This window comes from Exophiala oligosperma, assembly GCF_000835515.1.
Source record: "Exophiala oligosperma strain CBS 72588 unplaced genomic scaffold supercont1.5, whole genome shotgun sequence".
NCBI classification, from domain to species: Eukaryota; Fungi; Ascomycota; class Eurotiomycetes; order Chaetothyriales; family Herpotrichiellaceae; genus Exophiala; species Exophiala oligosperma.
In genome coordinates, this window is record NW_015622822.1 from 2,028,843 (window position 1) to 2,050,911 (window position 22,069).

The following is a 22,069-nucleotide window of genomic DNA, read 5'->3' on the forward strand; positions in this document are numbered from 1 at the left end:
ATTTTTCTCTTTTTCAATCCTGTCCCGAAACCCACCAACTCCATGCTACAAGATCTACCTATAACGTGACATCAAAGCACTACGTAGTGATATAGGACAAAATCAATTAGATACAAGGGAATGCCGATTCGGCCTCAGTGTTCAACTGCTGCAGGCAGGATTGCCCCACTCCCCCTCCCCCCCTTCGATGCTGATACGAGACATAAATGGGTGATCCCCAAAAAGAAAAAGAAAAGGGCCGTGGTACGCGGTGACAGATAAACCCACCTCGTCGTGCAAAACTCAAGGGTTATTCGCCGGCATCTCGACCGGCTCCATCTCCTGTCTTGAATACTCGGGAAGCGTGCTCACGGTGGCGGTATCACTCGGGTTCTGTACCATTTCCTTGGGCTTCAACGTCGTCGACCCGGCGGGCAACTCGACCTTCATGGCGTCTTCGTGGGCCAACTCCACCGGAGGAGCGGCAGGTCCGGTTGCAGATGCAGTTGCAGGCGCGACGCTCGACTGAGGATCCAGCTCAGCCTTGCCCGACGGGTCTACGCCTGACGCACCCCCACCCGCGGCAGATGTAGCCTGCTGTGCTTGTCTTTGTTGTCTCCTGCGCCGCAAGAACCAGAAGGCGACCGCTCCGGCCACGAGCGCGACACCAGCGATGCACCCAATGACAATACCGGCAATGGCTCCTCCGCTCAGCGAACTGCCGCCCCCGCCGCCACCACCACCACTGCCCGAGGAACCGCCACCTGCATTGGCAAGTGCGGTCTCGTTGCAGATCGGTCGGATGTCGACGCCGTTCGGGTAACTGATCTGGTATGCGTCGGATCTATTTACCGGGGCGAGCTGGAACGTGCCGTCGCCTCGATTGACCATGTAATTGGACTGGAAGACGCTGAAGCCGAGCCAGGGCACGCCAGAACTCAAGACTTTGGCGTTGGCCGTGCTTGTGAAGGTGAAGCTTTCGTTTTTGACCACCATCGAGCCTTGATCGTTGTACTTTCTTTGTTGGAGGAAGAGTTCGTAGAACGGGACTTCGTATTTATATCCATCTCCGCCATCGTCCAGTGTTATTGTGAGATTGCCGTTCGGAGGGTCAGATGAGGGCCAGGAGAGCACATCGGTACCCTCGTTGATATTTGCGTCGGTGATGTTGCCAAACTTATAAAAGACCTCCTCCGGCAAAGAGTTTGATCCAGATGCACTGTTGAGGATAGCGGTGAATGCCTGTGACGACGACTTGAAAAGACTGACGGGTCCGTTGCCGGCGTCATATGTCATGTTTGTGACTTGCACAGTCATGTCGCCCAAATAGCCTGGATCCGAGGTGAAATTTGTGAACTTCGCGCCTTTAGCTATGCGGGCGTGATCGTAACCCCCGATGACTAGAAGACCGTCTCGTGGTTCCAGCAATGACACACTGCCGGCCCAGTAGCCCCATGCTCGCGATGGTGCAATATTCTGATCGGATAGAGTCGCAAGGAATGGCGAGTCTGGGGCAAGACCAATCACGCCCTGGGTAGCTACGCCATGGTTAGATCAGACAGCAAATACCTAAAGGTCGGGCTCTTACGATAATTTGGAGGTGTCATCGCTATTGGAAAGCCCGGCAGTAGACTATTGTCGGACAGCCGTACGCTGTCCTGGAAATAAATAAACGAAGAATCCAGCCTTGCTTCCTCAAGCTCATCGTGACTCCCATTCCACTGTGCAAGCGTCATCATATTGTAGGTGCTGGACTTGTCCGTGTTGAAAGAGCCGCCATTCATACCATAGCAGGTGTAATTCGTCGCAGAGCTGCAACCTACCGAGTTCGAGACGAGCATGTTGTTGAGAATGGTATCGGGCCACAGGGCGAAAACCTGACTCGGGGACCCAATACCGGTCTGAATGCCTCTGGTTTGTGTGTAGCCATTGCTCGAGATTGAGACATTCGTGAGAGGGAGCAGGATGGGAGCCACGCCGTGGGCGCAGGTCATGACGGCGCAGGTCCAAGCGTGCCCTCAAGCACACGCAGCCCTAGGCAATTGTGCCTGAGAGATAGAGGGCGGGTTTGCGGACGGGAAGGTTTGCGATCAAGGTTGCCTGTGTGGGAAATCTGTGTGGGAAAAGAACTGTGGTGGAACGGAATGGAAAGCATTGACAGTTGGGCGTGCGAGGAAGCAGGACGCCTGCAGATTTTCCTGGATCAAGAGACAAGCGCGAAGGTCAATACTGTACAGAGTCTCGTACGGAATAGGGCTGCGATGCGGGCCATGTCCGTCTCTGTGATCTGCCAGGGCATCGAGGCACAGCTCGCACATCTACCCTGGATATGGCAATTGAGATCCCCAGTCCCCTTGAACGGGATGGATCAACATCATGATTGGTGGTTTCCGATGCGCTAATCTGCACGAAGTCCACTGAGGTCACCGCATCAGTCAAGGATCTGTTGTTGGAGTTCTTGGGTACTGCTACGCTGACCGCAGTTCGGCGTGATACGTCGGCCGTTCGCTTGGGTCGTGTCGAGGGTCCACAAGAGCATCAAAAGGCCCGAAGAGACCGAAATCAGGAGAAGCTGGGGAGTTTCTCAGGAAGCAACGAGATCACCAAGTGATGGTAGCGTGGTTGATCGTGTAGCCGAGACAATAGCCAGCAAGTGGGATTGCGGTCACACAACAACCTGATGCACCATGGGGGCGGGCGGTGCTACCCTCGTCAAGCCACGAAAAGCTGGCTGTGAGTGACAAGATGCTGATCATTGTTGATCCTGTATCCAGAGAATGCATGTGAACCATTCATGCTCGGTACAGCACAGAGGTGGCCCAGGAGCAAAGTGGGTGGCTCTGTCGATGGAGCGAAAGAAACGGGGAGTTGGAGGCCTTAAGTCTTGGAATATCCCAAAGAAGGCAAGCGCAGCCTGGTCGGCCACCAGCCTCGTTATGGCGTCAAGCAGGATTCCGTCTTTTTGCCTGTTGCCGTTAGAAATGCGAAGCTAACAAAAGAACTTCATCCACTCATTGATCCTTCTCACTCTCCTTCGACTCGTATTCCCCGTGTCAAGATCCCTCCCTACGGAGTGCTTATTCACACATGGCCCACTGATTTATTCCCGCCAATCTACAGTACTGATCATTTTCCGAATCCTGCCACATGCGGCGCCCTTTGTCTTCCAATCACACAGTCAGATACGGCGTACTCCGTAATTCGAGCGTTGTTAGGCCTTCCATGCATTCGATACTCTCGTACTATGGCATACGCTCCGGACGGCGCTGTCAGAGCTTCTTGCTAACCCTTATTTCGAAACCCTTCGTCATGGTGCGTTGTATCTATACAAGGCCCCCAACAGCTAAAGGACAAGGCTCCTCTAGACGCAGCAACTAGTTTGCAAGGAACAACCAGTCTCCTGGTATCGTTTCAACCTAAATGAGGCCTTCAGCCTCTTCATGTCCACTTTGAATCCCCTGGTGACGTTTTGTTTGTTACTAAACTCGTCTTTGATCGGCGAGAAGCGTGGCAGAGGCCTCCTTAACTATGGGCCCATGGTGTGGAACTAGAGACCGGGGCGTGTACGCAGTAGCTCAGCCCTGCAATGCTTCAGTTGATATCAACAAGTATATCTTCCATCGAGCTCTTCCTCGACAACCGTCCAGTCTTTCCTTTAACCCAAGAAATAGGACCAATAGATTCAATCGATATACGACATGCCTCTCGGAACTCGACTCGGTGTGACCCTTTCAATGGTCAATAATGTGGCCAGAGACTCGTCAAACGACGACGATGATCAATATTGGCTATACGATCCCTCTCGAAAGCTAGCTGATGTGGCAGCCGTCGTCTTTGCCGTCCTCGGCATTGCTCATTTGATCCTTTTGATCATACGAAGATACTGGTTCTGTTTGCCCTATGCACTTGGAGCACTCCGTATGTTACCTGACCTATAGCACCCCCCCTTAACATCTACTTTCTACCTCTGCTGACATTACGTTCCTCCGTAGTCGAGGTTGCGGGTTATGTCTTTCGAGACTTATCAGCTCGGCATCAAGACAAGCTCTGGCTCTACGCGGCCCAGCAAATCTTCATTCTCATCGCGCCCGCTCTGTTCGCGGCCGCCGTCTACATGACTCTTGGCCGCCTGATCCGAGCCACCGGATGCACTCACCTGTCTCCCGTCCGGGTCACCTGGCTCACCAAGATCTTTGTCATCGGCGACGTCCTCTGCTTCTTCGTCCAGGCCATTGGCGCCAGCATCCTCAGCAACGCCAAGTCCGACGACAAAGACAAGCAGAATCTTGGCAAGGACGTCGCTCTAGGCGGTCTGATCCTCCAGGTCGTCATCTTTTTCTTCTTCATGTTCATCGCCGTCAAGTGGCATTTCCGCATGCACCGGCGCGTCAGTTCCAAACATGCCAAAGCACTCTCGAGCACGAGGTGGGAGTTGGGCCTGTGGATCTTGTACGTCGTGAGCGTCATCATTTCTGTCCGGAACATCGTCCGTGTCATCGAGTTCGCCGAAGGTGCCAAGGGGTACTTCTTCACCCACGAGTGGACCTTGTTCACCTTTGACGCCCTCCTCATGGCCCTGGTCTTGGTCCTCTGCTACAGTTGGTACTTTATTCTGGGTTCCTACAGGGACGGTGACATGATCCTGTCTCAAGAGGACGACTACGGTCCATCCGAGACCACCATGCCCCTTCAGCCCCCTCGACCCTACCATGGTTTCGACTACAGCAGACCTAACAATGGGTATGCCTGAGTGATGAACAGACGGCGTTTTCAGGGTTTGGTTTCGTTGGGGTATTGAAATGGAGTAAAGAATAAATGTGTGTAGATACATATTCCGGCAAGCGATGTTCTGGGATTTTGGTTGTCCTGGCGAAGGATGATCATCTGCGGAAAAATCAAGGGTCATGGGGCGTTTAGACATGCGTGATATTTTTGATCCCTGATTACGGATAATTGAATGGGAAGTTTCAGTTCTACCAAGGTAACCAGTTGAATATGATTTTCTTGTCTTACATACCTCGTATCTACAGCCGCAACATTGCGTACGTGACACTTCTTCTGATTGGGGGTTGCCACTGAATTCGCTTTGACAATTAATACATTTCAGGAGTGACAGCCTCGCCATTCGGAGGGGGAACTCAACGCTCGGACCACCACGAAATCACATCTAGTTTGGGGCAAATCTACGATAACGACGAGTGCTCAAGGGAGTAAGACAAGAAAAAAGGTTTCATGGGTAAGTACTATCCATGTTTTGGTTTTGATCAAAACTGAAGGTATAAGAATGTTGTAAGAGAATCAATTGATCAACAGGCGAAATCATCTTTCGCATCAACATCGATCAATCTTTTGCAGTTGTCCTGCCCTTGCGAGCCCTCGAACCGAACCGAAACTTCATATCGTCGCTGTCATCGTCCTCACTGTCGCGTACGACATTGACAGGGAGTGTCTTTTGTCGTTTCGGCCTGTTCGCGGCGGGGGCAGAAGACGCAGGTCTCTTTCCCTTGGCAAGCGACGATGACAAAGAGACACTCGCTTGCGTGGTATCAACCCGACTTGTGGCTTGGCTCCTGTCGGAAGCACGAGTCCGTCTGGGAGCGTCAGGATTGATTTCGTGGTCGACAATCTCAGCAGCTTCTTGCTGCAAACGAAGTGTGGCAGGACTTGTCGGTTCGTTCCGATCATGCCGAACTCCGCCCGCGTCATCTTCATCCTCGTCGTCGTCCTCGTCCAAAACTATTCTGGTCCGAGACCTGCCACTGAGAGTGCCACTCGATTGTTGTGTCTGACTCTTGGACTTTTCTCTTCTCCTCTGCTCTCTCTCCCGTTCTCTCTCTTCGGTGGTCTTGGACCAGTACTCCTCACCCAAGCCCTGAGTACCCATCTGAACTGGAACAACTGGTACGATGACCCTCGCAGCATGGCCTCTTCGTTGCACAGCTTCGCCCTTTCGACGAAACCCTTTGAAATTCTTCCGACCATTCCATTTCGGATCCCAACTTTCTGATTGAACACCATTGACCTTGCCAATATTCTTGGATCGCTCTCTCAAAGGCATGTTCATGATAACCACAGTAACGAGATTGGCGGGGGCGGCTTTGTCTTCGACGTCACCCATGGCTTCGAGATGTTCTTGCTCTTGTTGTGCGGCTTTCTCCCGTTCGTCTCGTTGGGCTTTGACCACCTCTAGAACATCAATGTCACGTTCTTTCTTGAGCTTCTTAGCAGCCTCTTGGCTTGTCCCTGAATATCTTGTCCCGACTCGTCCAAGGCCGTGTGCTAATTTCTGTCTTTTGAAAGCAGCAGCCGCAGGGAGAAGGTCATCCATCTCTTCGTCAAATGCATCATCGTCATCGGGAGTCGGAGAACGATGACGCCTTTTCCTCTCCGATCGAGGCTCTTCCTTGATATCAGATGTCTCGACGTGGGTGGCAGGGCTCGGCATCGCTGCATCTGCCTCTGCCTCATCACCCTCATAATTAATGATTTCATCAGGATCAAAAGCATCATCAAAATACTTGAAACCACTCTTTTGTGTGAATCGAGGGCCTGAAAATGGCTTGGGAGCGCTTTCAGCCTTACTGCTCTCTTCAGACGGGACAACTGCCGGGGCTGTTTCGGCATTTTGAGCGGACTCGCCAGATACCAGCTCTCCCTCCTTCCCTAGGGCAGCGTTGCTCGAGGCCGTGGCAGGTCGTGACCTTCTGGAGGCAGATCTCTGGAGAGCGAAATCTTCCTGTGCTCCACTAGACTGTCTTGTCACCACGGAGTTCGGAGGCGCCAATCTTCCATCATCTGTACTTTCGAAGGGAATGCTTTGTTGGAGCAGTCCAGCATCATTTGCAAGAATGGCGTCTAGGAATTCGGACTGTTCAACAGCTCGCTGGTCCATCTTCATGGCTGTCTCGCGTACTAAGTCATTCATAAAATCTTGGATGTCCTCTTTCCCAGACCACCGGACCAATATAACCTTAGCTTCAGAGGGATGGTCGCTCTGTGCGTTCGCTTTCCGTCCAGCAGCATTGTGAACAAACTCGATAAGATCGTCCGAGGTGGTCTGGTCAATGACTGCTTTTAACAGAATCGCTTTGCCATGGCCACTCGTGATGACCGGCAACAAAGTGTCGAACTGTGTTTGATCTAGGAAGACAAAGGTGTAACCTGCGAAGATTGTTGCTCGCGAGTGGTCTGGTTGATATGCTTCCGCTGGCCTGATGGTGGGCTCCTTTCCTGGTGGCGGGAGATAGTCCTTCGGATCTGGCCACGCTGTATCAAAGTCGCTTTCTAACGGAGACAAATTTTCTTCTTGACTGATATTTTGAGGTGTTGCAGCGTACTCCAGCGCATCGATGTATGACTCTGTAACCACATGTTTTCCTGTGACCAAAGCCTGCAATCCTTTGGCAGTGTTCCGCTTGCTCGCTATCACGTACGTCGTATGCCCGGGAAGGAAATCGCTAGTGGCTTTGATATCGAGGTTTTGGACTTTGGCCTGCTTGGTCTTGAGGACTCCAGATTTGATCTCTTTCTTGAGTAAACTGAAAGTGAGGACACACGGTTGCCATTTGATGATGATCTCCTGCGGGAAAGTGCCTGGTCGGACCGAATTCTCCTCCTGCTTCAACTCCTTGGACGTGCCTTTTATGGGTTGATCGCCGTTCACTGACGTGCCACTTTTCGAGCCCTGGTCAATGATCCTGATCTTTGTTCTTGCATGAAGATTACCGGCGTCTCCATCCGCGACATCGTCCACCTCTATGACAAAGTGTCTCCTCGAGACCGTCTTGTGATCGATGGCAAATAGCACCCCATCTTTGCGTACTCGGCCGAACAAATATTTCTGGCCAGGCTTCAACCACATGCGTTTGCCTTGAAGAAAGTCGCCATTCGACTCGAGGATCCACATGATGAGGGCATCGGAAGAGTCGTGCGCAGAGGGGTCATTGCTTTGGAAAGGAGATCATGATGCGGTGAGTCGTACTCAGGTCCGAGTTGTCGAGTATATGTAGTCTGTTAATCGCAGGCAAACAACACCTTCGACACCTGTCGAGACTTCGGTTGTACTGTATTTTAAAATTGTAAGACGCGCGACGCGCAGTGCTTCCAGGTAGCAATTAAGCTGCGCCAGCAAATATTACTCCATCGCCGCAGGGTTTCCGGGCTAGAATTGTCCCTGGAATCCTAGGGGGCTGACTTGATGGTTTAGGGGGTCCAGGTTGGTTACTAGCGGGCCTGGTGCCTACAAAGGAACATCCCGCACTATGATGTAGGCGGCTAATGCGGGGCACTTTCATTGTTTTTGTCCAGACTCCCCCCGTATCGTCATTGGCAACCGTCAAGTCCGTTGCAAAGTCATCAAGACTGCGACGTCAGACTCAGATCCAACCCAATCCAAGCCTGGTCTTTTGTTCCCTCAGCTTCTTACAACTTACTTCGAACCTCAGACCTTGACCCTTCCAGACGAAGACAAACCATCTCCCGATCCGAACCTGACGAGGAACAAACAAGCCAACAACAATGTCCAACGATCTCAACCAAGGAACCACACCTGATCTCAAGGTCGACGAGAGTCCCATCTCTCCCATTGAGCGCCGCAACTCCCTCGAGAAACACCTCCAGTTGCGCCCTGACGCCCAGGACTTGAAGAACAGACACATCCTCCTTGACACCCATGCTGCTCCGTGAGTATTGTCCCTGTTTCGCCCCCACCCGGCTGACCGCCCTCCCGCAGTTCCTTGCAGGCCAAGCAACACGAACTCGAACGACAGCAACAGTCGGACAACCTGAGGAAGAACCTCGAGAAGAGACCGGAACGGGAGGAATTGGTGGAGCGTAAGATCCACATCGGCCGCCGTCGTTGGGCATCAGGTGAGCAAAGCGCTGACATTGTGTCCCTTAGGAAACATTCTTCCCGAGTCGACTGCCGCACCGGCCTTGCAGGCCAACCAACGCAGTCTCGAAAAGCATATGCGAGCAGACAGCTTGGAGCAGAAGATCCAGCAGAGGCCCAAGCCAGACCAACTGGTCAAGGAGGGCATTTTGGAAGCAGATGAGGATCCGCTCAGGGAGTAAAAAACACTACGCAAAAAGGAAAAACGAATCCAAAAAAAACGCGGAAAACAAATAGTGACATGAGGTGTTTCCTTTGTTCCAAGATACCGGTGTAGGTGGTGCCATGGTATTATCAGCAAAGTTGGTAACAATCAGCTAGTCAGGTAAATGCTTCAGTAGCTCATAACATAGCCCAGCATTTTGACACTTGCGACGATCACTCGTATACATTTTGTTTCTTGGGTTTTATATCAACCCAAGAGCCATGCTTAGATCCCAGAGGATGGTTTGCAATTGGGACACCTCTCAAGCCTCTTGGACGATGTGATCTGAAATCATCAACCTTGCTGGTCTTGATCATAACAAAAGTGACGGCCTCACAGTCGAGGTATCTTAGTTCTTGTCAGCAAGACGAGGAACACAAATCAATAACTCTCGACCTCCTGCCTCTCCCGATCCTCACCCAGATCCGGCCTCCATCCCTTTGGCCTCTCTTTCCCCCTAACAATCATACTATACACTCCATTCTCGACCTTCTCCACACTCGCCCTCGTGGTCTTCATCTTCATCGCAAACTCCTTGTTGAGCGAATAACTACCACTCGCGTCGAGTTGCTCCAACTCACTCCTCAGGAGTTGCAGATCGGCCAGGATCGACCCGTCACCCCCGTCACCACCGTCACCGTCACCGTCGCCGCCGCCGCCACCGCTCACACCAGGTAATTGTCCGTTGGTCGCGAGGTACGTGATGGCGAACCTCATCAGCTCACCGGTCATATCGAAAACCCCGAGCGCGTAGTCCTCGTACGTGAGCAACACACCTTCGGGCAGGCGTCCCTGGGCGTCTTCAAATCCCAACAAGGTCCGACGTTCGAGGTAATGGTGAAACAAGACGGCTTCCATGTATTCTTGGATCCCACCCGAGATGTTTCCTCTGTACCGCTGCGCATTCAGACCTTGTAAGTCGGGTACAATGGACTGCAACAGGTCGCGGATGGTGGTGTACATTGGTGTGGTGGTTTTTGATATGCTGGCGTGTATTGGGCGGTTGATTTCGCGGGCTCTACAAGAAGAGAATGACCATGTCAGATACTCAAACTTTGCTAGATAACTCATCGTACTCCATATAAGGTCAATGAACTCCGAAATCGTCATTCTCAATACTCCAAACGGGAGACCATATGCCATAAATCGACCGTGTTTCGCTGTGATTATTTGCTTACCTTTGTAATGCGAATATTCTGTTTCTGCGTTAGCATGAACGCACACAAAGCATCGCCAAAACGAGGTAGCCAGTAAACGACTCATACAATCACCACTCACATTTTCTTACTCTGAGCCGTGACGTCTCTCGATACCTTGATGATCCTCTCCCTCCGATCATGGTGTTCGTCCAACTCGGTCCGAAAAGTTTCGAATATCGGGATGTATGGCGACGAGGTCTGTTGTGTGTCGATTTCCATGCCGTCGTGTCGTCTCTTCTGTCCGGCCATCTGTGGACTGTAAATTTTCAGCAGTCAAAAAGCAGACGCGCGATGTGTACGTTGAATGCAAACAATGTAGAAAATGGCTTCGTCTTGAAAGTAGACCTACGGTAAGTTCTTGCAGCCTCGTCTCGGCTATTCTTGCCAAGTTCGGTCCAGATTATTGTTGGACGTCAGCCTTGTCGTATTCCCTGCTAGTACACTAGGTATGGACGACGGAGTATCTGTACTCCAAAATGACTTGTGATCGGACTCGTAACGGAAAAGATAAATACTTGATTCATACAATTGCCCAATAACGGGAGACATATCGAGCAACAGGAGTGCCGCTCGATATGTCACAGGTAGTTCATACAAGGGACGACTAACATTGTAATCGGCTTTGGATAGGTAAAGAGTTATACATAGTCTAATTACTTTTCAGCACCTGGTTCCTCGGACCCAAGTGAACTTTTGCAATATCGCTTGTGTCGATACTACTGCTTCCACGCGTTCTTCGCACTGGGGTCTTCTCCTTGGCCACGGAGCTAGCAGTAGCTGGCTCCGATACAGGTGGCATGACCAACACACGCTCCGACTTGTCGATCCTCACATGCTTCCTCACTGCTCCGCGCTCATCGGAGACGATGACTCCCAAGATCCAGCAGTTGATGATGAAGAATGCAAGACTGGCTGCAAAGAGACCGGGCACAAAGGTGCTCTTCCCCAGAAACTCTAGCTGATAGCCTTGTTGTAGCCACGCAGCCTGACCTGCAACCCAGAGCGCCAGTGCCGTCAGACCCAGTCTCGGAGACCGAATGAGGGCCGAGTCCGGTAGGTACAGTGGAAGGAAGACCAAATACCAGAGGAAATATTGAGATGTACACACTTTGTTGAATGTGACAAACGCCAGAGTCTGAGCCAACAATGTCCTGGAGAGATCTCTTTTCGCGAGGGCAATTGGGATCAGAACAGTTGACAGGAGAAGTTGTGGAACAAAGGCGAAGGACTCGAAAGAAAATGATGAGTTTGTTGGATTTGAACTGGCGGACTGTGCTGATGACATGTACAAAAGAGTATTGTAAGGTGAGAAATTATGTCGATGGTCGATCCGAGTAAGATGGTGGAGGAATGTATGCTGGAGGAAGGGAGAGCCGTGGATATTGTACATGAGAACATTGAGTGCGGTAAAGGTAGAAATCGACGTGAAAATGAGTAATAAGCGCTTAGCATTGAAGAATTGAATGGATTTTTGGAGGACACTGGGCGCGCTAGATGCTGAGGCGGTTGTCTGCAGTGTCCATAGCATGCTCGCACCATAGATGAAAGGGTAGATCTTGAAATGCACACTCAACCCGAGCAACAGGCCAGCCAGAAGTGTCTTTCCAGTTTCAAAAGCCCACAGTAAAGCCATGACCATGACGCACAGTAAACCCTCACTGCTTCCACGGGTACTGATATTTGCGACCATGGGGTTGAGAAGCCATACGCTGGCATATTTGAGCGCCCGGCCTTCTTCGAGACCCCTCCTCTTCAACAACAGCACTATGAGCCAGCCAGCGATCAGGTCTGACAGGGCAAAGAGTGCCTTGCCGAAATGGAACCACAAGCCACCCCAGCTTGTGGGAAGGAGGATCCAGGCAAGGAGAGGGGTATAACGATATGTAGCGCGGTCGTAGGGAGATGAACCCTTTGAAACAGCTCGGGCTGCGTCTGTGAAGACATAGTAGTCAATGTCTGTATACTTCAGCGCCGACACGGAGTCTTGGTAGATTCCATAAACGAGGAGGATGGCTCGGAGGAGAAATGCCAACAGAAATATCAGACTCGGAGAGGAGAAGAGGGAACGGTCGTTCAAGGTCATTGTGTGGTTTGCATGCCGCGCAGCTCCTGTTGATCAGGAGTGGCAGCGCGGGGGGGATAAGGTGCACAGCAGCAGTTGTATTGTATATCGGACTTTTGCACCTCGCGGTGTTGGTGGTGGAAGCAGGAATACTGTCTTGAGGAGTACGTATCTTTTTCGCTTCTCTGGAGATGGGCGCGCATCGTGTTGTAAGATGTGTGAACAACAGCCTCGTTGATCTAGCCTTGCTTACATAACTATTTGAATACTCGATGATCCCCCTCGACCACGGAATACCAGAACCAGCTTTAAGCTCATCACTCGTACTTGGTAAAGACGTTAAGAGATCAATAACAGGACCGATTTATTCATCAGCTGAAATTGTTTCATTTCGGCACTTGTTTTGTCTTGACAAATATACGCTCGTTGGTAGGTAGGCCGTCCTCATCTTTCGTGAAGTATCACCAAACCTGGAATAGCTTCATCTACCCACATATATTGTATATGGCTTTGACGTCCAAGTCCCACCCGCTTTTCAATCGTCTGTCAACTCCGACTATTACGTCTACATACGGACTTATGGCCACCCGAGAAGGCCCAATGTGAACTTGGGAGACCCTTCAATCTCCTTTGCCATTTCCTTCAACTCACCCACGTCCCAGTGTGCCCAGACGAATTTTCCGTTCAGGAACTGGGCCTCGGGACTTACGGCCCAAACGAGAAACCAGGCAGGGAGATTTGCTAATCAAACGTTTTTGTCAGCACCGCTCATTGATTCCCCTCAAGAACACACGATGAATCAGTGGCATTAGGCGTGGACGCGCAGACTTACTATCATCAAAATCCATCGCGGGCCCAGCCTGGTTTACACGCTTGCTCATTTCACTCTCAATGACTCCAGGGTGAACATTCAAGACGAACAAGCTGGGGTGCTCGTAGTGCAGGTAATCGAACAACTTTGCCGCCGCGAGCTTCGAAGTGTGGTAGGCGGACATGTTGGCGAAGTAAGGTGTGTGGACGAGGGCGGTGCTGATGTGGATCACCGCTGCGTCAGATGCGCGATGAGGCAGGAAGGCCAAGATGAGATTCAAATTGCCCCTGACGTTGACTTCGAACCCTTCATACCAGGCTTGAGTGTCCTTCGTCCCTTCGAGAGGAACGGGGCTAGGAAAGGATCCCGCGCTGGCCACCAGAATGTTGATTTGTCCATGGGTCGAGTGGACGGCCTCCAACGCTGTGTCCACGGAGCTTTTGTCGACGAGGTCGGCTACATACGTCGAGACTTTGGTGTCTGGGTACTTCTTCTCGATACGTTCCTTGGTGTTTGCGAGCGTCTTCTCCGTGCGGCCTAGGATGGAGATGCTAGAGGCTCCTGAGGCAGCAAACGCTTCCACTGTTGCCGCTCCGATTCCAGTGCCTCCGCCCGTGATCACGACATTCTTTCCTTTGGTCGAGAGATGGGGCTGGGTCGGGTCGACGTCAGGATACGCCTTGGTATGGTATACCTTTGTAGGAGAAGGGAATTGCATTTTGAGAACGTCTTCGCGAGAGTATGATGTAGATGGACGTGGTAGAAGTGAGGCCTGGTAGCGACAATTCTGCCTTCATCCTGGACCAGCAGACCTTTATATATTTGCTTCAAGCCGGGTAGGATTTGCAATCATGAAGTCCGCGGTGCCGTTGACAATAGAGAAGCACGACTAGAGACGGACTTAACGGATGGTGTTGGTGTATATTGTAAGGGATTGTATGGATTTAAATCTCTATCCTGCGTTGGAAGGGTATTTCGCGATGTTTCTCCTGATCCGGTGTCACAACCTGCTCCATAATTGCTATAAGCTAAAACAGTCCACTCTCTTTGTATAATGTATTCGACCCGCATGGATTGAAAAGCCGTCATCCCCATCTGGTCTTTGCTTCTGAGTCAACAGATATTGAATGCTACCAATACGGCCCGAGAGCCACAGTTGGGTCCAGGTCCAATGTTTCGCAGCCCTTTGGGACAAGTCGTCACCAGTTGTCCAAATACGTACAGTGTGATTACCTGAGCCACCATGAGCGCCTGGGCTCCAGAATCCAAGCTCGGTGAGATGCCTATTACATCCGTCAAGTAAAAGTCCTACACATAAAGCGCCATGTCTGCCATCCAATATGACACAGAAAATTTCATTCAACCAGTGCAAAGAAGGTGTCGTGTGACGTACACGAGTTCTCGCAATCAATTCCCATATGATGCCCAAAAACGCCACGCACAATGCCATACCCGAGATCAATCACAACATACCGCTCGTCATGGGCTTTCATCAAAACAGCTTATTCCTCCCAGAACTCCTCAAAGTCAATGTCCGTGAATGCTCTTTCTTCGTCACCATCCCAGACACCTAACGGCACTTCTCTCCAATCTTCAAGTCAGCTTCCCCTCGACTCAGCGACGAGTTTGTAACTACTAGTTTTGATACTTTTTGGCTTGGTCTTTGGATACAAACTGCAGACGGACCCAACGATGGTGTCAGTGACACTTACTGGGCTGGTCGGTGCGTCGTGGAAGTGCCGACCCCCAGTACCCGTTACTGTAGGCAAGCTCGGTCTCTTATGCCAACCAGCCGGCTCAATTCCATCGCTCAACTCGATATACCCAATGTCTGGACGCAGTTCAGCCAGTCTCTCTACAATCTGCTCGTTCCAGATGCCAGATACTTTCCCATCCTCAAGTTGCCAGTAGGGATTCAGCAAGGTACATGGCGAGTCGAGGTCGATAAAACGTATACGCACGTATTCGAGGTGCGGGAACAAAGGCAGTGCCTCAACAGTGTTCATGACCAAACGTTCAAACGAGCGGATAAAGACGAGATTCGTGATTCCTGCGCCGCCTGCTTCATGATAGATGGTTTCGCCGGTCTCCGGGTCCATGTCTGGAAAGCGTTGCCGACAACAAGACTTGACCACGATCTCTAACGCCTTGAGTCGGGCTTCTGCCTTGTTCTCTGAGAGTGCTGAGAACGCACTGCTCCACAGACATTCGCAGACCTTGCCCGTGTATGACAATGACTCAAGTTGGGGCAGAACATTCCCCAGGCGCTCGCATAGATGTGACTGGCCATGATTATGACTCGAGCCGAGCGTTGTTGGGTCTTTGCTATACATGCCGTCAAGGGAGATGTTGAGGTGTCTATACTGGCGAGGAAGATTAAGTAGAATAGCATCGATAGTCGAGTCTGCTTCAGTCCGGGGTTTAGCATAGCTACAGTGCCACTCCTCGACATTCGGTAATGCAGCTTCGATTGTCTTCCAATGTGGATAACTGCGCATGATATTCCAGGCTCCGCGCATTGCGAATGTTCGAATATTCGGCAGCTCTTCCAGACGTTGATTGGGATCGGGGAACAGCGTTTGGGGAAAATGACGAATCATGTTAGACTTCTTGCAGTGACCTCCTTCGAGTGTGAAGACTCGAGCATTAGAGAAGAAACAATTGACGAGGCTGAACATTTGGGACAGGGTTGCCGAGGCCGCACACAGTTTAAAACTGTAACCGATAAAGTCGTTCACGGGAAGGAGGTTCTCATGCGCATGATTTGCGAGATGTAAATTGGTATTGCGATCTGTGCCGAGAGGATTCAGAGGGTTGTATATGCGGTGGTCAAGTGAAGCCTTGTCGCCCCAGACGGGCACCCAGAACTCGATATGTCGAACATACTTGGTCAGGTGCATATGTTCCAAGAAGAACTCCTGCGATTCATCTAGTCCCGCTCTTGTCCCCTTGATTTTGATATGCCGGTATATTCGTTCCTGCACCAATTCCCGCCATGTTGGAGACACCAGGGCGAAGTCTGAGACTGCTTTTCTCCTTGGATGGCGCATCAGAGAAGACACATTCTTGCCTCGTAGGGATGTTGACCCAGCATGGACCGAATGCATATCCCCGAATATGAAGTCGAGGATCTTGCCCTGAACTTCCAAGGGAAGGTTGTGCAGTGACGGGTGTGACCCTTCATTCTTGTCCTGGATATTATCGTCCCGTTCTTGCCTGGTGTCCATACGTTCTGGTACTGGCGAGTCTGTTGCTCTGATTGTCAACACCCCCATGGACTGTCCGTCTTTCTCTCCCAAGTCTACAATCGATGCCATCGAAGGGGCACGTTTTCGAGGCGCAGCGAGAGGGAATGAGACGTCTGATCGGGGATTCTTTGACATGGGTACAAAATGCCGCTCATAGATGTCGCGTGACTGATTTGAGTCGTTGTCTAGCACCATCTCCTGCACCAACATGTTGACTGAAGAGTGAGTTGGAGCACACCCAACAGATTTTGGCATTTCGGCTTTTTGTCGTGCGTGAGCTCAACGCTCCGCAGGGCCTCAGCCGTCGCTCAGCCTTGTCTCTCTGTTTTTGGGTCTATGTTTCTCGATCTTTGGTTCGTTAGTTGGGTTACGGAGAAACTTCTGGGGCCGAAACAGCTGAAAAGACTCGAGCAAAATTGCGCGGTGAACAGGGTCGTCGGCGGCAGTTCCCAGGAAGCGTGGCTGTTGTGTTTGTTGTTATTGCCTCGTAGCTTAGACAATTCAATGTTGTTTATGATGTGAAACGTAGGGAAGCAAAGGGGTTGATCTCATACTCCGTTCAGTGTCGAATGTTTGATTGTCAAAGAGTGGATTTGTCGGCGGTTGCGATGGATCTCAGCGCATGTCATGTTTAGACTGAGCAATGGCAACGCCAATCGCATTCTCGACCGACCCTCAGCCTTGTCGAGACGAGTAAAGGCCCTGCAGCCTCGCCCCGGATATGCATCCATTCGCTGTCATTTCCCCTCCAATCACATGGTCCAGAGTTCTCGTCCTCAGCTGCGTTTACAAGTCTCCGTCAACTGCCTAGAGGTCTAGGTGACCACGCTGCTCGATGCGTATGTGTCTGCTTCCATCGACGTAGTCACTCAATGCTTCTACAACGAGTGCTGCAGAAGCAAACCCTGTGAATATCAACATCAACGAATATGTGATCTACATACGACATGACTTGATGCTTATCCCAAGCCCGCGCGGTCAACATTCAAGCGAAAGCCTTTAATCACACAGTCTCCCCGTTACAGTCGCAGAAACAAGATGTTCGACCCTCAAGCGGCCGTGGATGACCTCCGTAATGGTTGGGCTCACCCTACTGTCGTCTTTCCGATCCTCCTCCTGGCTGGCTCCGGTATCGTTCAGAAGGCTCTTGCGCAGCTAGCTGGTGGCCTCATGTCTCCTGTTGCCTTTTCGTTTGGTAAGCTGCCTTCCGCCAGGTCTGTTGTTCATTGAGACTCAATCCAGTGAGTCTTACTGACTAGTTCTCATACAGGTTGGGTCGCTTATGCATTCTCTGCTCTCCTTTCCGTTGGCCGTGGGAATCTCATGCCCTCCGACTCAAACTGCTTGGTGATCAATGCGAAGACTGGATATTCGCGTGTGTGCAATAGATGGATTCTCAACAGGATATTGGACGATTATGTACACTGGATGGATCCAAGGGTGCTTATTCAGATGTCGCAGGTCCAAGAGGAACTCAAGATTCATGAACAACATAAGCTCTGGAAGCGAGAACCTCAAGCTGTTCCCGGCCCATCTGCAGATTTCCGTCCTCGTGTTGGACTGTGTGTATCGATTTACGAAGCAGGATTTAACCCCGAGGCTGGTAGACCTGCTCTAGACTTTCTGTTCTACTCAGGATTCTGCACGACTTTCGTACAACTCGGAATTGCTGCCATACCAGTCGGCATCTACGGAGACTGGTCAATCATTTTGATTACTGCAATTGGTACTGTGTTGTCATATGCTACAGGCTCTCTCCCACAGTGGAAGGATGAGAAATGGGCATGCAGGCGCCACTCCCGGAAGACAGTCATTCTCACCAAAGGCAATGGAGCGCAGCACGCGATTGTTGTATTTGGCAACGGCCATGGTCTAGATCTAGAAGATCTTGCCGCACCGAACGATTTCCCACGAGGAAGCTTCGATGCAACCTCCATCGCCTTAGTGGCGTTTGCATTTCTTTGGTCCGCCCTCTTGATCACCGTGGCAGGAAAAACGCACGACGTTTGGTATCTGATGGCTGTGTGTGCCCTAGGTACGATGCAGAACGTCTTGGTGGCGAGCTGGCACCGTCATCCAAGTGCATATGGGATACATCTGAACTTTGTCGAGGTCATCGCGCGACGCAAAGTCATGGACACACTTTTCGATGTTGAAGAGAAGTATACACAAGTAGGGAGAAGTATGCTCGACGTCTTTTTCCCAGGGAAGTTACGACCAGAAGAGAATCGGAGGTGGGATGAGCTGCGTGAAAAGGCAGAAGTCCATGACTCGGAGAAGTCAAGGCAGCGACCACATGAGGTCGGCGGGCGTGTAACACTTCCATCCGCGTCAATCCCTGCGGGGGCCGGTGAACCCTGAAGCTGACTTTCGGGATTCTTTCAATTTGAGTTGCTCGAGCAATGTTCGATGCTATTATGATCTAGCTATTTGGTGGAACGTCAAAAGGTTTATCCTATTCCCTGCCACCTTTCCACCTTCGGCATGTCAAGACTGAATTTCTTTTCATTTCTCAGTATCCTCGATATTCTCTTCAGGACCATTCGTTGTCAACCACACTTTCATCGTCAAACACACGCAGTGCCAGGTGACCTCGAGCGGGCGTCACGTTGCGGTTACGGCCAATCAATCTCCTCCAGATGTTAGGGTTGGTTCTCTTTTTTCTAAGCGCCACATTTTCAGGCGTGGCATATGCCTCCAGCATGTTGGCAATGACGCTCTCTTTGGCTCGTTCGGTGGCTTCCCAGGCCATTTGATAAGCAGTGGCACCCATACATTCCATGTTCAGGAGTGACCTTTGACCTTGTGCAGCCTCGATGAGCTCGCGTGCAAACATTGTCTCTTGGTATCGAGCAGCGTAGTGCAATGCTGTCATCCTATCTGCGTCAATTGCTCGAAGGTTGAGTTGATGATGTTTAAGCAAGACTTTTGCAACCGCCAACCGATTTTCTGAAAGACCCATCTGCTGAGTGGCATGTCGCGAAGACGTGGGGATTGGAATGACTAGGCGCGAAGAATATCTACCCATACCGACGATGGTTATGTGTAACGGTGTTCTCTCTGTCAGAGTGGTAGACATATTTATGTCTGCACCACGGCTGAGGAGCTCATCAACAGTGCGATCGAGACCCAACTGGGCAGCATAGTGAATTGCAGTCGCGCCGAGAGGTCCTCCTGCCCTTGCATTCACGACAGCTTTATGCTTCAGCAGGCATGCGACAATATCCGTGTGTTGGTAGGCGCGGCCCTGTGCTGCCACATGCAATGGTCGAAGTTCACCACACACCTTCTCAATCGACTTCCTGCAACCATTGTTGAGTAACCAGTCTACCCTGTCTGCGAAGCCTGCTGAGGTGGCGGCGTGTAAGGCTGTAATTGCTGTTGCGCCTGGGAGGCTAGGTGAGTCATTCATGTCGCATCCTCCCAGGCGTAACATTTCCATGGTCTCCATACATGTATCTTGTTCAAAGCTGATACTGGCAGCCGAAGCGATTGGCGTACGGGATACCTTGCCCTTCAAGGACGATTCGGATAAAGCAGCTTCGAAGATCCATGGAGAGTTGGCGTCTACGCCCAATTCGAGGAGGGAACGCACCATGCGGACATCTCCCTGCATTGCCAACCGATGCAGAGCTTCGGTAGTGTTGGTTAAACCCTGGCGCCGAATCTCCGGCTGCACGTCCATGAGTATTGAGCGCCTCTCTTCGAAAGTAATGTTGCGGGTCAAGCACCTGGATGTTCGGGGTCGACGGCGGTCCCTTCGCGCGGCTAAGCCAACAATCAGAAATTCTTGCGCCTGGAGAGTATCGAGAAATGTTCAAATCGTACCTGCAGGAGCGCCCATTATCCAGGATGATACGAGTGCGTTCTCGGCACTGATACGCCGGCGCGGATTCGGTTGCAGCATTTCTTGCAATGCGAAAGTGAAGTCGGCGGTGATCATTCGCGGTCCAATTTTCATCGTAATGAGAAACGACGACAAATTCGAATAGTGATCTTTCACATCGTCACCCTCGAAAGGCACCGCCCCTGTTAACAATCTGAAAAGAATACAGCCGATAGACCAAACGTCCACCAGGTAGTCATAATGCGACGTGTCGCGGTCGTCCCTCGGTCTGGTCTCCCGGAAGACTTCAGGTGCTGCATAGCCCTCGGAACCTCTCCCCGCTGTCCGTGCCAGCGTCTCATTCGAGATTGCCTTTGTGAGTCCAAAGTCTGCAATTTTCACCCACCAGTCTGGGCTTTGTACTGCTACAAGAATATTCTGTCCAATCAGTCAACCGTTGATGTATGCCCAGAAAGAGTTCAAGTCGCCTACCTGGGGTTTGAGATCGCGATGAACGTATCCTGATGCATGCATGGTGCTAACTCCTTGCAGTATCTGAATAGCAATAGTAAGGATCTCGTTCTCTGCGAGTGAATTCGCTCCCACGACATCATGCAGGCTTTTGAGCTCAAGATATTCCATGAACAAATACACAAAATTACGGTTTGCGAACCATCCATCAAAGTCGACGAACGAGCCAGAGTCATAGTACTTGGTGAGATAATCAACATCTGGACAGGACCAAGGGAAAGTGAAAGGGACAGCGTACTCTGAGATGGGAAAACTCGACTAAAGCATCGAGCTCTCTGTGCCATTCCGCGTTCAAGTCGTCGATCTTCAACAACTTGACGACACGGACGCGCGCAGGGCGTCCACGGGCGTCCCTTTCCTTCTCGAGATGCAGAGTTCCATAGGTTCCACGGGCGAAATACTCCTCTTCTCGATCCCATGTTGTTGTGGTGTAGCTATCCGGCAAGCCGAGGTCCCGATCAGGAGCGTGAACCCTTTCGACGAAGCCCTCACGATAGCTACCTTTGATTTCTAATTTCAGCAGGTCGATATCTGCTTTGCCAATCATTGAACCCTGGACATATCGACATTAAGCAATACGGAGTATGACTACCTAATCATGGGGCATACATAGCCTTCCACTACGCTTAGTCAACGGATTATTTACTCCATACCCGTAGAGGTCGAATGTCCGAAGTGTGAAGAGGTAGGTCAAACCCTTGGGTCGCTGTAGGTGAGTGTCTTCATACGGAGTATTGTGTGTCAGTGTGGCCAGACATCGCTTGGGTTGGTCCAGCTTGCTCAGCACAGTAAACTGCTAAATTGGAGGGGCTGGAGGATTGGAAGATCTCAAGTCACCAGCTGAGGGGGACTTGGTCAGGGGTCGACGGGACAGTCCCCTTCATTGGAATACGGATGTATCCACAATTTCAGCTGTACTGCAAATCGGGCCAAAGACTTCCTCTCCCAGCTGTCTCTTGTGTTACTGCGCTATCCTGTCTCGTACAGTGGTGCCTCATTTCGCTGAAGCTTGGAAGATGAACCATGCCAAACAGCAGAAAGGAAAAAGGAACAAGGCACTACGTGGCAGCAACCAGCTGTACTGGTGATTCCAAGAAGAGGACGTGGCTTGCATGTCTTTGCGTTGGCGTTACTCCTTGGTGCAAAGATGAGCGCCGCCTCTCTACACAATTCGCTCATGTAGCGCGCTGAATCTTCAGACCATTTGTTTACTGGCGACCCTGTGCCCACAGGTTGGATTTGTGTGTGTTGGCTTTCAGGCTTCCCCCTCCTTTGTGGTTCCTTTCAATTCCAACCCCGGCCAGTCTCGTGGAATGGC

At 51.2% G+C, this 22,069-nt stretch overlaps 10 protein-coding genes across 11 annotated transcripts; 3 read left to right on the forward strand and 7 right to left on the reverse strand.

Moving 5' to 3' along the window:
* Nucleotides 1-196: 196 nt before the first annotated feature.
* Nucleotides 197-2,236, reverse strand: PV06_06060 (uncharacterized protein). The gene is made up of 2 exons (XM_016407128.1): nucleotides 1,568-2,236; nucleotides 197-1,517 (listed from the first exon to the last, which is right to left on the reverse strand). Exons 1-2 carry the CDS (start codon nucleotides 1,971-1,973, stop codon nucleotides 283-285), a joined length of 1,641 nt encoding a protein of 546 aa, XP_016262732.1. The 5' UTR covers nucleotides 1,974-2,236; the 3' UTR covers nucleotides 197-282.
* A 1,441-nt stretch (nucleotides 2,237-3,677) lies between these two features.
* PV06_06061 (uncharacterized protein) lies at nucleotides 3,678-4,903 on the forward strand (the record flags this gene model as incomplete). The annotated part of the gene is made up of 2 exons (XM_016407129.1): nucleotides 3,678-3,897; nucleotides 3,972-4,903. The coding sequence occupies 2 exons, from the start codon at nucleotides 3,678-3,680 to the stop codon at nucleotides 4,727-4,729; spliced, it is 978 nt and encodes a 325-aa protein (XP_016262733.1). The 3' UTR covers nucleotides 4,730-4,903.
* A 373-nt stretch (nucleotides 4,904-5,276) lies between these two features.
* On the reverse strand, nucleotides 5,277-8,028 carry PV06_06062 (uncharacterized protein). Its single transcript, XM_016407130.1, has one exon. It carries the CDS (start codon nucleotides 7,883-7,885, stop codon nucleotides 5,321-5,323), a length of 2,565 nt encoding a protein of 854 aa, XP_016262734.1. The 5' UTR covers nucleotides 7,886-8,028; the 3' UTR covers nucleotides 5,277-5,320.
* A 290-nt stretch (nucleotides 8,029-8,318) lies between these two features.
* On the forward strand, nucleotides 8,319-9,253 carry PV06_06063 (uncharacterized protein). Its single transcript, XM_016407131.1, has 3 exons — nucleotides 8,319-8,660; nucleotides 8,711-8,811; nucleotides 8,879-9,253. Exons 1-3 carry the CDS (start codon nucleotides 8,497-8,499, stop codon nucleotides 9,049-9,051), a joined length of 438 nt encoding a protein of 145 aa, XP_016262735.1. The 5' UTR covers nucleotides 8,319-8,496; the 3' UTR covers nucleotides 9,052-9,253.
* Nucleotides 9,254-9,351: 98 nt separating this feature from the next.
* Nucleotides 9,352-10,567, reverse strand: PV06_06064. 2 transcript variants are annotated; one of them, XM_016407132.1, is made up of 3 exons: nucleotides 10,353-10,567; nucleotides 10,253-10,270; nucleotides 9,352-10,092 (listed from the first exon to the last, which is right to left on the reverse strand). In XM_016407132.1, the coding sequence occupies exons 1-3, from the start codon at nucleotides 10,520-10,522 to the stop codon at nucleotides 9,456-9,458; spliced, it is 825 nt and encodes a 274-aa protein (XP_016262736.1). In that variant the 5' UTR covers nucleotides 10,523-10,567; the 3' UTR covers nucleotides 9,352-9,455. The 2 variants fall into 2 exon arrangements, with proteins under 2 accessions (XP_016262736.1, XP_016262737.1); XM_016407133.1 differs by having other exon boundaries at nucleotides 9,352-10,169.
* A 355-nt stretch (nucleotides 10,568-10,922) lies between these two features.
* PV06_06065 (uncharacterized protein) lies at nucleotides 10,923-12,368 on the reverse strand (the record flags this gene model as incomplete). Its single annotated transcript, XM_016407134.1, has 1 exon — nucleotides 10,923-12,368. The coding sequence occupies exon 1, from the start codon at nucleotides 12,354-12,356 to the stop codon at nucleotides 10,923-10,925; it is 1,434 nt and encodes a 477-aa protein (XP_016262738.1). The 5' UTR covers nucleotides 12,357-12,368.
* A 1,720-nt stretch (nucleotides 12,369-14,088) lies between these two features.
* On the reverse strand, nucleotides 14,089-16,972 carry PV06_06066 (uncharacterized protein). Its single transcript, XM_016407135.1, has one exon. It carries the CDS (start codon nucleotides 16,647-16,649, stop codon nucleotides 14,745-14,747), a length of 1,905 nt encoding a protein of 634 aa, XP_016262739.1. The 5' UTR covers nucleotides 16,650-16,972; the 3' UTR covers nucleotides 14,089-14,744.
* Nucleotides 16,973-17,183: 211 nt separating this feature from the next.
* PV06_06067 (uncharacterized protein) lies at nucleotides 17,184-18,939 on the forward strand. Its single transcript, XM_016407136.1, has 2 exons — nucleotides 17,184-17,589; nucleotides 17,665-18,939. Exons 1-2 carry the CDS (start codon nucleotides 17,433-17,435, stop codon nucleotides 18,753-18,755), a joined length of 1,248 nt encoding a protein of 415 aa, XP_016262740.1. The 5' UTR covers nucleotides 17,184-17,432; the 3' UTR covers nucleotides 18,756-18,939.
* On the reverse strand, nucleotides 18,928-20,079 carry PV06_06068 (uncharacterized protein; the record flags this gene model as incomplete). Its single annotated transcript, XM_016407137.1, has 1 exon — nucleotides 18,928-20,079. The coding sequence occupies one exon, from the start codon at nucleotides 20,077-20,079 to the stop codon at nucleotides 18,928-18,930; it is 1,152 nt and encodes a 383-aa protein (XP_016262741.1).
* Nucleotides 20,080-20,211: 132 nt separating this feature from the next.
* PV06_06069 (uncharacterized protein) lies at nucleotides 20,212-21,298 on the reverse strand (the record flags this gene model as incomplete). The annotated part of the gene is made up of 3 exons (XM_016407138.1): nucleotides 20,212-20,658; nucleotides 20,713-20,931; nucleotides 20,990-21,298. 3 exons carry the CDS (start codon nucleotides 21,296-21,298, stop codon nucleotides 20,212-20,214), a joined length of 975 nt encoding a protein of 324 aa, XP_016262742.1.
* Nucleotides 21,299-22,069: the final 771 nt, after the last annotated feature.

What these genes read in the sequence shown, in the direction of transcription:
- PV06_06063 (XM_016407131.1), top strand. Translation starts at nt 8,497, where the DNA reads ATGTCCAACGATCTCAACCAAGGAACCACACCTGATCTCAAGGTCGAC. An exon ending in CTTGACACCCATGCTGCTCC is followed by an intron (nt 8,661 to 8,710) that starts GTGAGTATTGTC and finishes GCCCTCCCGCAG; the next exon opens with TTCCTTGCAGGCCAAGCAAC. An exon ending in ACGGGAGGAATTGGTGGAGC is followed by an intron (nt 8,812 to 8,878) that starts GTAAGATCCACA and finishes TGTGTCCCTTAG; the next exon opens with GAAACATTCTTCCCGAGTCG.
- PV06_06060 (XM_016407128.1), bottom strand. Translation starts at nt 1,973, where the DNA reads ATGACCTGCGCCCACGGCGTGGCTCCCATCCTGCTCCCTCTCACGAAT. An exon ending in GATGACACCTCCAAATTATC is followed by an intron (nt 1,518 to 1,567) that starts GTAAGAGCCCGA and finishes ACCATGGCGTAG; the next exon opens with CTACCCAGGGCGTGATTGGT.
- PV06_06062 (XM_016407130.1), bottom strand. Translation starts at nt 7,885, where the DNA reads ATGTGGATCCTCGAGTCGAATGGCGACTTTCTTCAAGGCAAACGCATG.
- PV06_06066 (XM_016407135.1), bottom strand. Translation starts at nt 16,649, where the DNA reads ATGCCAAAATCTGTTGGGTGTGCTCCAACTCACTCTTCAGTCAACATG.
- PV06_06067 (XM_016407136.1), top strand. Translation starts at nt 17,433, where the DNA reads ATGTTCGACCCTCAAGCGGCCGTGGATGACCTCCGTAATGGTTGGGCT. An exon ending in TCCTGTTGCCTTTTCGTTTG is followed by an intron (nt 17,590 to 17,664) that starts GTAAGCTGCCTT and finishes GTTCTCATACAG; the next exon opens with GTTGGGTCGCTTATGCATTC.
- PV06_06064 (XM_016407132.1), bottom strand. Translation starts at nt 10,522, where the DNA reads ATGGCCGGACAGAAGAGACGACACGACGGCATGGAAATCGACACACAA.